The sequence below is a fragment of the Rutidosis leptorrhynchoides genome, chromosome 10, assembly GCF_046630445.1.
Source record: "Rutidosis leptorrhynchoides isolate AG116_Rl617_1_P2 chromosome 10, CSIRO_AGI_Rlap_v1, whole genome shotgun sequence".
Classification (NCBI taxonomy): Eukaryota; Viridiplantae; Streptophyta; class Magnoliopsida; order Asterales; family Asteraceae; genus Rutidosis; species Rutidosis leptorrhynchoides.
The window spans coordinates 206,855,598-206,869,750 of record NC_092342.1 but is presented as its reverse complement, the minus strand read 5'-3'; the positions used below and the strand labels follow the sequence as shown (position 1 = coordinate 206,869,750).

General features: G+C 30.7%; 1 protein-coding gene across 1 annotated transcript in view; it reads left to right on the top strand.

Annotated features, from left to right (window-relative positions):
* LOC139870772 (uncharacterized) overlaps nucleotides 1-13,625 on the top strand; it is a 30,014-nt gene extending 16,389 nt beyond the window's left edge. Inside the window, exons 5-6 of the mRNA XM_071858548.1 lie at nucleotides 12,822-13,085; nucleotides 13,154-13,625. Of these exons, the coding sequence (XP_071714649.1) occupies nucleotides 12,822-13,085; nucleotides 13,154-13,625 (736 nt within the window). The remainder of the gene's footprint in view (nucleotides 1-12,821; nucleotides 13,086-13,153) is intronic.
* The last annotated feature ends 528 nt before the right edge of the window (nucleotides 13,626-14,153 follow it).

Genomic DNA, 14,153 nt, shown 5'->3' with positions numbered 1-14,153 from the left:
GATTTTATTTTGTTTTATAATTTTTAGTCAACAATAGGTGGTACTAGTTTATAATTAGTCAACATAAGGATGTACTAGTTTACACTTTATTTTTAGTCAACATAAGGATGTAAGATTTTTTTAGTCTCATTATTATTACTATTATTATTATTATTATTATTTTTACATTTACTACATGATAAGTATTATTTTCTTTTTACTAATTCATGACTTGTATATATTTAGTTCCCAATTGTTTTATTATTTATATAAATGTCACTTTTTATTTATTACTTATAGGTTATTAGTTATAATATTACATAAATGCATAAATTTTAATTAGCAGTGAGTGTCGACTAACAGTTTATTATTTTCATCTTTTATTAACTTGTCAATTTTTGTACAAAGTTAATTAATATGTTTTCTAACTCTTAACACTTAACAATTGTTGATTAAAGTTTTATCATTAAGTTTTAATTATATTGTTTGGGCTTTTAATATTGGAAAAATATAGAATGGAAAAATGAGGGTCGTTATAGTACCTCCCCGTTATTGAAAACTTCGTCCCGAAGTTTTTAGGTAGTTTCCTCGTTTGCATCAGCAGTTGAGAAGAGATGGGGATATTTCCGTTTCATATGGTCTTTGCGTTCCCAGGTATATTCGGGGCCTCTACGCGAATTCCAACAAACTTTAACGATAGGTATATTGCTTTTACGCGTTTGTTTGACCTCTCCTTCCATGATTTCTATAGGTTATTCAACGAAGTGCATTTTATCATTAATGCGAAGATCATTCAAAATGATGATGTTATACAAGTCATTTCAGTAAATTGGATACATGAAATGTGTTATGAATAGTATTGAGCTCATTTAAAACCATGAGCATTTTATGCCACAATATTAGGGCAGACAAACAAAGAGGAGTTCGTGAAAATCACAGTCATGAAATTTGATAGAGATCTTCATTGTTTACAACAATAATATTTTAATGATGAATATAAGTTGCTAAATAAAGTTTTATCACTATTGAATAATATGGATAAAACGATTCGTTTATAGGAAGAGTATAAATGAAGCTATCATAAAAGACTGAAATGAGAAAATTAAATGTTCGCCTTAACTTTTGACGTAGTCACGATTGATTTCCGGAATTCAAGGAATTAAAGGAAATCTTCGTAATCTATAAGATTTGATTCTCCGGTATTTACGAAATTTTGAGATTTGTTTGATTAAATGCGGTGATTTGCCTCGATTGATGTGTTTGAAATTTTGCTATAAATTAGCTTCTTTCGTTTCATTATCTTCACCACTTCTATACTTTCTTTCTCAATTCAAACTTCCAAAAGATTAAGAAAATGCTTAATCCAGTTCTGATCCTGGTTATTATATTGACCATCTATGCAGTCATTCTTCTTTTTCTTTTATCGCCAGAGGAATCTGTTTACTTCTACTATGCTCTTGGGGTTATAGTGTTTTTAATTATCCCGTGTCTTTATATTGCTATACGCATTGATATACACGGTTTGTAATTTCGAAGTCGTTATCGGGCTTTATATTTTCCCTTATATGTCGGAGCTTTATGCTTTTGTTTCTTCTTCCCGACTTCAAGTCAAGCGAGTAATGGTCCAGAATTCATAGGTATGAAGTTTCGAATGATCATAATATATAAAGTAGAAAGGAAAGGTAATAGCACGATTTGATTTGTCATATTACCAGAATATCCGGAAAAGACCGAATCATCAAGAAAAATATTTTCTTGATATGTTTAGAGGTTAAATAGAATGTAAGAGTCGTGTAACATGGAAAATTATGATTATAAAATCTATGAATCATCATCTTCCATTAAAAACTTAGCATGACTTACTGTAATATAATCACGTTGGCCTGACGTCATTATATTATACTAACTCATGCTTCAATTCCCAACACTTCTTCAAAGCATTTATAATTTAAACTCGAATTTTACAGAATATAGAAACTAAAACAGTTTCCTTTATAAAGATATCGCAAAGAGATACTTAATTGCGGACATGAATCATTATGAAGATATCTTTCGAAATATAGAGGATATTTATGATGATATTTTGGAATTTCTAAGTTCGAAAGTTGATGAAGAAAAATTTTCCGCAAGCTTTTAACATGACTTCGGAGCAAGATATTCTCTAAAGATTTCACCGGATCCAAAATTACCTGGATTCTTTGAATATAGGGTTTGGCCCTTGTGTTTGTCCTTGGTCTCCTCCATGGTTAGCTCAATCCGTTTTTCAGTTCCAAATTTCCTTTTGAGCTTTTCCAACGTACCATTCTTTATTATCAAACTGTTGGCCCTTAAGACCATCTACAATTTTTCTGTTTCCACTGCATTTAATGCAGCCATATTTGAATCATCGGTTATCAATCCGAAATGGTTTCAAGAAATTTCATTTTTAGATGATTAAACGCTGATTGCGATCGTCAAGATTCAAAGGATGTTTTCAAGAATTTTAAATTTGAAGTGTTTAAGCGTAAGATGCATCCATCAATGGATCTAACGGTTGACGAAGAAATGTTGTGATTTTCAAAAGTAAGGAATGGTAAGTTCGGTGGTTTGATTTGATAATTCATCATAGAATACGAATGAATATAATTCATGAATGTAGTGATCTTTAGGAAGATACCACTTGCTAAAGCTTTACTTAAGTTCCGATATGTCAAAATCAGAGTATGTAACTGAATTTGTATGAAAATGGTTTTTCTTTGGTGAATATATACATATATCATGTGAATGTAAGTAGTATAGTTAACAACTGCTGAATCAGAATAGAAGAATGTACAATGTAACATATTTATATGAGATATGAATATCTCTCGGGTTTTACCTACCCGTTAAAATATTTTTTACAATTAACAGTTTGTACAAAAGAGAAGATATACGTTCATATATGTATTCTTCAGATGTAATCATGGTTTTAATGAGCTAATATAATATTAAACTCATTTGATTTGCTGTTGAAACGAGAATAAATAATCCCCAAAACCTTAGAGATTTCATAATTGTCGTGAAATATTTCGCTAATGAAGTTATGAATTAATACTTCATCGTTCATTGTTATTGATATACTTCGGTATATGATGTTGGTGCTCTTGGAATTCTTGTGAAATTCATAAGGCACTAATGATATTTTCTAGAAAGTTTCGAGTACATCGAAAATTAAAGTATACAATCAATCATGTATTTGAGTAATACACTTGGTTTATTACGAAATGGAGTTTATTGTATTGAAGCAATGATTAACGATTGTTAAGTTATTAACAAAAGATGTACATCATAGCATATTGTGATATGAATTAACCATGTAGTACATACTAGTTAAGATTCACACGTAATAGCTTAGTACGAAAAGATTTATTATTGTTCCAATCCATATATATAAAGTATACATATGTAATTCTTCAGGAAGAATGAGTCAATACATCTTAACTCATTATTAATAATATTCCTTGGTATCTATGGGGCGTATGATGTTGATGTTTGAGGTACTGAGTGTGATGTTGAGGCGTGGAATGCGGATGTTGTCGTTGGTGAAGCTGGTGATGTTGGTGGTGATGCGAATGGTATTGGTGGTACTGGTTATGCTGTTGGTGCTGCTGCTGGTGTTCGTAGGTTTCGCACCATATTCTCCAGAGCCACTACTCGAGCGCGAAGCTCGTTGACTTCTTCTATTATTCCGGGATGATTGGCGGTTCGGACAAGTGGATGAATAAGATCTAAAAGTTTAGATATTATATATTCGTGACTGGATATCCTGGAAATGAGGGTGAAAATAGTGTTCTGAACGGGTTCGCCAGTAAATGCTTCAGGTTCTTCACCAAGAGGTGAATTCGGTTGGTGGAAGGGATCACCTTCTTCTTGTCTCCATTGATTAAGTTTACTACGAACCCATCCCCAATTCATCCAAAATAGATGATGGCTGATTGGTTGGTTCATTCCGGTTACGCTGCCATTGGAGCTCGAAGAGTTCGAGGAATCCATATTATGTGTTTGGAATTAGGGTTTTTGATATGAGATTAGTGTTGAATACTGGATGATATATTCGTCTCCTCGAATACGTGTGTATAGCAAAAAGATTTCCGTAATTTACGGAGGGAATTTAGGAAAAGTGTTAGACAAAATCTATTGGGATAGATACGATAAGATATAATAAGATATGATGTGTCTATACTTTAATAATGGCAGTATGACGTGTCGAGATCATAAAGTGATAAGTATGTAATCTAATAATCTTTTGATTAAAGACTTTCAATTCGTATACTGTGATAACCCAATGACATTTTTCGATTCACAAACCGATGCATAAAGGCATAAGGCATATAGGTATGTGATATAACAGGGAGTTATATACGTTTGTGTGTGAGTAGTAACAATTATAAGAGTTTCAAAATCATGGATAATATTTCATGTAATACATATGTAATACACATAACCATGATAGATGACTTATGAATGTCAAGAATTTCTGAAATCATTGTGTCGCATTTAGATGCGGTGGTGTAATTGGATAGTACTCAGGAAAGTGAGCAGAGTTCTTAGATTAGCTCGGCATTCTAAGATAAGTAAAGTTTCTAAAGTATAGTGTAGCATTTAAGAGTTAAAGGCAACAATTAAAGGCACTATGGTCAAGAAAAGTTGTAGTCCTACATTAGGAAAGAGACTTTGATTAGAATCTTTAAGTCAAGTTTGGTAAAGCATGATTGTTAAGATTATAAGGCAATCCTAAGTGCTTTAAGTGTAAGGCAGGAAAGGTTATAGTTTCCTAGATTGCTAAGGCACCCTAGCTAGCAAGTAAGGCACACATAAAAATGCAATCCTGGTTCTCTATAACAGCCTGGTTATGCTCTGATACCAATCTGTAACGTCCTCCCAATAGGGTCTGGAAGAAACGTTACTAATATCAAATAAACCAACATATTATAATATGAGAACAATACTAAATGAGAAAATTTAACTTTATTGAGTACGCAGCGGAAATTGAAATGTCGTTACAATAATGGAAATAACGATAAAGTAATTGTTCATATTCAGAAGTTTTAAATGCGATATCTCTTGATCCTAAGTCCAAGTAGCATCACATAAGTAGTAGATAAGAAAGCTTGAATCAAACAGCACATGAGACAAAACATGCTAAAGTGTCAACCAAAAAGGTTGAGTGAAGTTCATAGGTTTAACAAAAGTAGTTATCGTTGTTTTTAGACCACAAGATTTAGTTGTAAAGTTGATCTCCCGCAGGATCAAAAAGTAGATCTCGCAGATCCAAAAGTTATGCCAGTGCGTGATATTTAGACTAAACGTTCAAGTTTGCCCCATGACAAGTTGTGTCTGTCCTTGTCGGTTTAAATTTCATTATCAAGTAATACAAAGACTGAGTCAAATGTATCGGGGACGTTACTCCCGATAGGCCTACCCCCAATAAATAAGCATGCCGCAGCACTTAAAAATATCACTGTAGGGACTTAGTCGGACGTAGCAGGGTATAGCATAGTTTTAGCAGTTGGTACTTGTGTCTAAATTGTAAATAGTAAAAGCAGCATGTGTCTCACCCCAAATAAGTTAAATAAGTTTTCTAGCAATAAAGAGTGGGGCTATGAATTCACCTTAGTAAGTAGAGAGAGTTATTCCTCGGAATAGAGAGTTGAACGAGTGAGCAGGAAAGTCAACCTATTGACATTTAAGAGTAGTTAAGTGTTTTGCCCATGTTTAAGTTTAAGTATGTGTTTAAGTATAGTTTGTTTTACTAAGTTTCTATTCCTAGTAAGTTACTATTTTTATAAAGTTTCTATTTTTAGAAAGTTTCTTATTTTACTAAGTTTCTATGACTAGAGAGTTTCTACTTTTATGAGTTTTTCCATTTTAGGATACTTGCTGTATTAGATAAGCTTCCAATCACCCCTTTCCCTTCGAATGGCTAATTTAGATCTAGGGGCTTGAGCCATAGGACCCTTTAAATCGAAAATCCAAACCCTCTGCCTAGAATCTCGTAGAAAGCATTCGTCAAGAAAGTTCGAAGATCTATACATCTCTAATACATATCCCAAAATGTTTTTGTGCTACAATATAATTAGTAGGTTATAGGTGCTAGTAATAGTAATAGTGTATACATGTTAAGTACTAGTATAAGTAGTATTAGGGTTTCATTAATTAGGGTTAGTTAATTAAAGTAGTAATTAATAACTAGGGTTTAGTAATTAATGTCCTGGGGTTTCATAAATGTTTAGAGTTTAATTAATTAGGGTTTAAGAATTATAGTTTAGGTGTAATTAGGGTTTAAGGTTTTAATATGTATATGTATATATAATTCGTATATATATGTATATATATATATATAAAAATATTTTTTTACATGTATATATGTATATATAAATCTAGGTGTGTTTATGTATATACTTATGAATAACAAGTTTATAATATGAATATGAATTATCAAAGATCAAAGTTTATGTAAATAGTTTAGGGTTTATGTTATACCTTTGAAGATTCAAGATAATTAACAAAGAAAATATGAACACGATGAAGATGGAAGATCAAAGCCTTGAAAATCTTGAAGAACTCCTTGAAGATTCTTGAAGAACACGAAGAACAAGCTTGAAGATCCGAATACCACAAGAGAGGGAGAGGGAGAGATTGTTTTTGAGAGAGGATTTTGGTGTGATTTGTGAATGAGAAACTAGGTGTTTATATAGTGCAAGTATTAGAGTGTTAGTCAACATAAGGATGTTCTAATTAATAATTTTATTTTGTTTTATAATTTTTAGTCAACAATAGGTGGTACTAGTTTATAATTAGTCAACATAAGGATGTACTAGTTTACACTTTATTTTTAGTCAACATAAGGATGTAAGATTTTTTTAGTCTCATTATTATTACTATTATTATTATTATTATTTTTACATTTACTACATGATAAGTATTATTTTCTTTTTACTAATTCATGACTTGTATATATTTAGTTCCCAATTGTTTTATTATTTATATAAATGTCACTTTTTATTTATTACTTATAGGTTATTAGTTATAATATTACATAAATGCATAAATTTTAATTAGCAGTGAGTGTCGACTAACAGTTTATTATTTTCATCTTTTATTAACTTGTCAATTTTTGTACAAAGTTAATTAATATGTTTTCTAACTCTTAACACTTAACAATTGTTGATTAAAGTTTAATCATTAAGTTTTAATTATATTGTTTGGGCTTTTAATATGGAAAAATATAGAATGGAAAAATGAGGGTCGTTATATATATATTCCTGAATATTGTGTTAATTTACCCTGTCTGTTAATAAGTTAACTGTTGGTAACAGATTCTTTGTTGGGTTTAATGAACAACATTGTTTCATTTAGGATTTGATGCTAAACAAGTTAGTGGGGATTGGTGATGAAAAAGATGGTCTTTTGTGACGACCCGAAAATTTCTGATCAAATTTAAACTTTATCTTTAAATAATTTAATGTTTTCGACACGATAAGTAAAGTCTGTAATGTTGAGTCTCAAAGTTTTGGAACTATATTCATGTAATCAATTATTCTTTGACTATTCTCGAAGATTCACGAACAATATATATAACTTAATGTGCATATATATATATATATATATATATATATATATATATATATATATATATATATATATATATATATATATATATATACATATATATATATATATATATATATATATATATATATATATATATATATATATATATATATGATTTCAAGTTATTTAGTAAACGATAGTAACATTCGATTATTGATTCGATTGATATTTAGATAAGTTAACTAAAACGTTTAAGATGAACCAGTAAAACACTAATTTACTACAGTATTTTCGAATTGCTACAGTACCCGAAAAACTACAGTGTTTTCGAAAATCACTATTTGCTACAGTAAAAAAACTTTGCTACAGTAAAACACTATTTCAAAATGAAAATGTATATATGTATATGTATATACTACGAGACGATGATTTATAGAAGCAAATAACCAAAACACTTAATTGATTAAAGCTACACTTCGAGTGACATAGTTTATCAATGATTAAGTTTAATTTTTGATAAAGGTACACGTCGCGTAATGAAAAGTACTAGTTTTCTAAGCGTACGAAAATGCATTCGAGAAACCGAAACTGGGACATAAGTCGAGTGACAACGTACGAGTCATCGGACCAAAAATTACAAGTCAACTATGCACGTAAATTTAATATAATATATAAATAATTATATAAATTAATTATATTATAAATATAATTAATTATTATGTCGACAAACAATGAGACAAACAATTGTGAGCTGGATCATAGGGCCATGCGATCGCATGGACATGATGCCCATAAACCATGCGATCGCATGGAGGGCTGGAACATGTCAGAATCTATAAATTCAGTCGAATTCATTCCATTTTGTTTGCAAACATACATATTACACTCGTATATATATTTATATTTATATTATTATTATTATTATTATTATTATTATTATTATTATTATTATTATTATTATTATTATTATTATTATTATTAAGATTAATATTATTATTATTAAGCTTATTATTTTTATTAGTAGTATTATGCATAAAATACTACGACGAAGTCATGAGTGTGGCACTTTCAAAATGGGTTTTCAAGCGGGATCGAGCTAAGGAAAATATGGGTTATAGCTATGAAGGTTATGGGTAATGTTCATGGGTATTGTTCTCAAGTCAAACCTAGTGTTTATCATCTCTGTTGCGTCTACGTACTTTCCTGCAATATTGAATCACAATATTGATACGTGAGCATTCATATCTTATCTTTTATATATTAATAGTGTATCATTCGTACTTTTCGATGTACTTGAAACTTTCCAGAAAACATCATTCGTACCTTGCGAAGTTAGCAAGAGTTCCATAAGCACCAACATGATTCACTGAGGAAATATCAATAAAACTGAAAAACGAAGTATTGATTACATTAGTAAAATACTTCACGAATAGAGATTATTCATTTCTAATCCAGCCGAAAATTAAATGAGCTTAATATGATATTAACTCATTAAATCTGTATTACATCTGAAGGAAATATACATACATATATTTTCATAAAGATTGTAATGAAAATTCTTTTGTACAAAATATTACTTGTGAAATCTTTAACGGGTAGGTAATACTCGGGAAATATTTAAGTTCGCAATTAATATGTTACACTGTATATTCTTCAACTTTGATTCAAAAAAAAAATATATTAACAATACTCACAACGATATACAATCGTTTTCATACAATTTCAATTACATATTCTGATATTGACGGATCAGAATCTAAGTCATAACTCTGAACCAGTAACATCATTCTTAGATCTCTACATCTTTCAAAGCTATACTTTGACTTCAAAACTATGCAAGATCCTTTAGCGTTGTTATTACCAAAAATAATCTTATAATTCTTTTCAAAGTATCCAGTTTTACCACACTTCCAACCAGTCAACTTCGACTTTTCAGATTAGCCTTATTATAACCTTGACATATACGTTCTTGTTACTGGGGAACCTTTCATGTTCCACCACATTAGCAGTAAATTTACCAACAACTTCATTGATCCCTGACCTTCCGAAAAATCATTATACTCATTGAAACCCTATCATGTACTCATCCACATCTTGTAACAGTAATTGCCATACCAACTACCGGGAATTAGCAATCAGTATTTCGAATTTTGCAGCAATTCTACGCCAACAGTTATATATATACATATAATGTCTATCTTATAGACTTACATACTTCGAATGTGAAGTTTCTGAAAAACAGCCCAAACTGCGAAACTAGTTCTCCGAATTTTGGAAAAGTGCTGATGAAGTAGCAAAAACTGTAAACGACATTAACAGCCAAAAGTTTAATGATAAAGAATAGTGTGTTGGCAAAGCTCAGAAAAAGAGAAGGTTTGGAACTGGAAAACGGATTGAGCTGACCATGAAGGAGGCTGTGGACAAATCACAAAGACTAAACCTGCCTTCAAAGAATCCAAATGATTCAGTGTCTACTGAAGTCATTAACGAATACCTTGCTCCTGACTCTAAACCTTTACGAACAAATCTTCTTCATCATCCTTCAATATTAGAAATTCTAAGATATCATCATACCTTTCATTATAAATATCTTCGATATTCCTGAAGATATTTTCACAACTATTCTTATCTGAAATCATTTATCTCTTTGCGCTATCTGTATTACATCATAAAAGAAACTATTTTAGTTTCCAAATCCTGAAAATTTCAAAAAATGGATGTTTTTGAAGTAGTGTTGGGAATTGAAGCATGAGTTAGTATAATATAATGACACTTGATCAACGTGATTATATTACAGTAAGTCATGCTAAGTTTCTAATGGAACGTGATAAAGATTCATGGATCATACCCTCATCATGAACCATGTTACATAACTCTTTCATTCGATTTAACCTCTAAATATATCAAGAAAATATTTTTCTTGATGATTCGGTCTTTTTCGGATATTCTGGTAATTTGACAAATCAAGATCATGCCATTACAATTTCTTTCTTAGAACATTGACTATGTTCATTCTGAAATGCATAACTACGAATTCTGGACCATTATCCGCTTGACTTAAGGTCGGGAAGAGAAAACAAAAGCATGAAGCTCCGAAATATAATGGAGAATAAAAAGCCCGATAAAAACCCCGAAATTACAAACCGTGTATATCAAGGCATATAGCAATATAAAGACACGGGAGAATGAAAAACACTATAACCCCAAGGTAATAGTAGAAGAAAATAACCTCCTCTGGTGGCAGATGAAAAAGAAGAATGAAGGATACGATAGCCAAGAAAATATCAAGAATCAGAACTGGATTAAGCATTTTCACAATCTATTAGGAAGTATGAAATAAGGAAGAAGCTTATAGGAGTGGTGAAAATAAATGAAACGGAAGAGGTCAATTTATAGTGAAATATCAGACATAGCAATCGAGGCAGATTACACATTTAATTAAAGAAGATCTTAATCTCCTTAATTCCCGAAGAATCAAATCTTATTTAGAATATGAAGATTTTCTATTCCTTAAATTTCGGAAATCAATCGTTACTACGTCAAAAATTAAGACGAATATCTATTCCTTCATTTCACTCTTTTACGATAATTTCTCTCATACACTTCGAGTAATTGGATTGTTTTATCCATATTATTCAACGGTGATAAAACTCTAATTATCAACTCATATTCGTCATGAAAACATTTTTATTGTTAGCCATGACGACCTCACTCAAATTTCGGGACGAAATTTCTTTAACGGGTAGGTACTGTGAGGACCAGGAAATTTCTGACCAAATTTAAACTTTATCTTTAAATGATTTAATGTTTTTGACACGATAAGCAAAGTCTGTAATGTTGAGTCTCAAAGTTTTAGAACTATATTCATGTAATCAATTATTCTTTGACTGTTCTCGAAGATTCATGAACAATATATATATATATATATATATATATATATATATATATATATATATATATATATATATATATATATATATATATATATATATATATATATATATATATATATATATATATATGATTTCAAGTTATTTAGTAAATGATAGTAACATTTGATTATTGATTCGATTGATATTTAGATAAGTTAACTAAAATGTTTAAGATGAACCAATAAAACACTAATTTACTACAGTATTTTCGAATTGCTACAGTACCCAAAAAGCTACAGTACATACTAAATTCTACACCGAGTTCGAACCGAAAATCCCTTAGCTTTGGTAACTAGTAACTGCCGGTTATAAGAACCGGTGGGCGCGAATAGTGGTATATGGATCCATAGGGCTTGACATCCCCGTCTGTTCCAGGTATAGAAACCCTAGCCTGAACTATAAAACAGACGTATGCTATTTGAGTTTAGTACACGTTGGTTTACGTGTGTTGTACATGTTGGTTGCATGTATGTTAAAACATGGGTACTTATTATAACGTTAAAGCTTAGTTACCAGGGTGCTCAATCTTGTAGAATATTTTGATTAACGTTTCTGGATGAAACAACTGAAATCTTGTGATCCACCTTTATGTACAGATTATGCAAAACATTAAAACTATGAACTTACCAACCTTTGTGTTGACACTTATTAGCATGTTTATTCTCAGGTTCCCTAGAAGTCTTCCGCTGTTTGCTTATATGTTAGACAAGCTATGTGCATGGAGTCTTACATGGTATATTTTTCAAGGAAACGTTGCATTCACCAAATCATCACGATGTATCTTATTTTGACTGCATTGTCAACGGAAGTACTATTGTAAACTATTATTTACGGTGATTGTCTATATGTAGAAATCATCAGATGTTGAAAACATTTGATTTAAATATTCATTTATGGTGTGCCTTTTCAAAAGAATGCAATGTTTACAAAACGTATAATATAGAGGTCAAATACCTCGCAATGAAATAGATGAATGACGTGTTCGTTCATATGGATTTGGAGCGATCGTCACATCTTTATATGTTTAAGAAAATGAATATTGGTAATTGTGCTAATTCTTTTTGTGGTTCTTTAAAACTTTGGCATCACAGACTTGGACATCCTGCAAGTCAAGTTTTAGTGGTCTTAAAAAAAAATTAAATTTAAAAGATTCTAATTTTACTGAACCTTGTGAGATTTGTCATAAGGCAAAACAAACAAGAGAACCTTTTCCTCTTAGTGAAAATAAGTCTGTTATGTTAGGTGATTTATTGCATCTTGATCTATGGGGTCCATATAAGGTGGTTAGTAAGGAAGGATACAAATACTTTTTTTTACTATTGTTGATGATTTTACTAGGGCTGTTTGGATTTTTCTGATTAAAACCAAAGATGAAGTGTTTGACAATGTGAATTATTTGTACAATATACTTCAAAATCAATTTAACACAAAAGTTAAAATTATAAGAAGTGATAATGGGACTGAATTTGTTAATTCTAAAATGGATAATTTTTGTTCTAGTCATGGTATTATTCATCAAACCACTATTGCCTATACTCCTCAGCAAAATGGGATTGCTGAAAGGAAACTTAGACATCTGCTGAATGTAGCTAGAAGTCTTATGTTTCAAGGGGGATACCTCTTAATATGTGGACTGATTGTGTGTTAACTGCTTGTTATTTGATTAACAGATTACCATCTTCTGTACTGTCTGGAAAGTCTCCTTTTGAGTTGGTGTATGGATTTAAACCTAGTCTCTCTCATTTAAGGGTGTTTGGTTGTTTATGTTTTGCTACTGTGTTAAACAATTCTGATAAATTCAGCTCTAGAGCTGAGAAATGTGTCTTTATTGGTTATTCTTCTGTTAAAAAGGGCTATAAACTTTTTAGTCTTGATTCAAAAACCATTTTTTATTCAAGAGATGTTAAATTTTGTGAAACTGTTTTTCCTTTAAAAGAAAAGGTTGATACTTATTATGAGAACAATGATTTTGAGTCTGATGTTAATCATTTAAATTTCATTGATCAAATATTTTCTGAAAGTCAAAATACCAACACTCAAAGTCCCAATGATGAAGGGAGAGAAAGAGAAGCTGAAGTAAGTGAAGGCACAGAGTATGATTCTTCAAGTAACACTAATAGTGAAACTGAAGATAATACTTAAAGTGCAACACTTGATGATAATACTAGTGATAGCACTAGTTCTCCTGAGGGCAATTTTCAAAATATTTTTTAAACTAATCTAACTCAAACTTTAGGAGATGACCTTAATCTCAGAAGGTCTAGTAGACCTACTAAGAGGCCTTCTAAGTTTGATGATTATATTGTTGATAATAGTGTGAAATATGATATTAATAAAGTAGTCTGCTATGCTAATCTTTCTCATGATAACTTGTGTTTTGTGCCAATTTGAACAAAAGTGTTCAGCCTAGTTGTTATATTGAAGCTTGTAAAGATAAACATTGGGTTGATGCTATGAATACTGAAATTGAAGCTTTAAATAGAAATAATACTTGGATTTTAGTTGATCTTCCTCCTGGAAGAAAACCAATTGGGAGTAAATGGATATATAAGATAAAATATAAAGCTAATGGTGAAATAGAAAGATATAAGGCTAGACTTGTTGCAAAAGGGTTTAGTCAAAGAGAAGGTGTTGATTATGATGAAACCTTCTCTCCTGTTGTAAAAATGG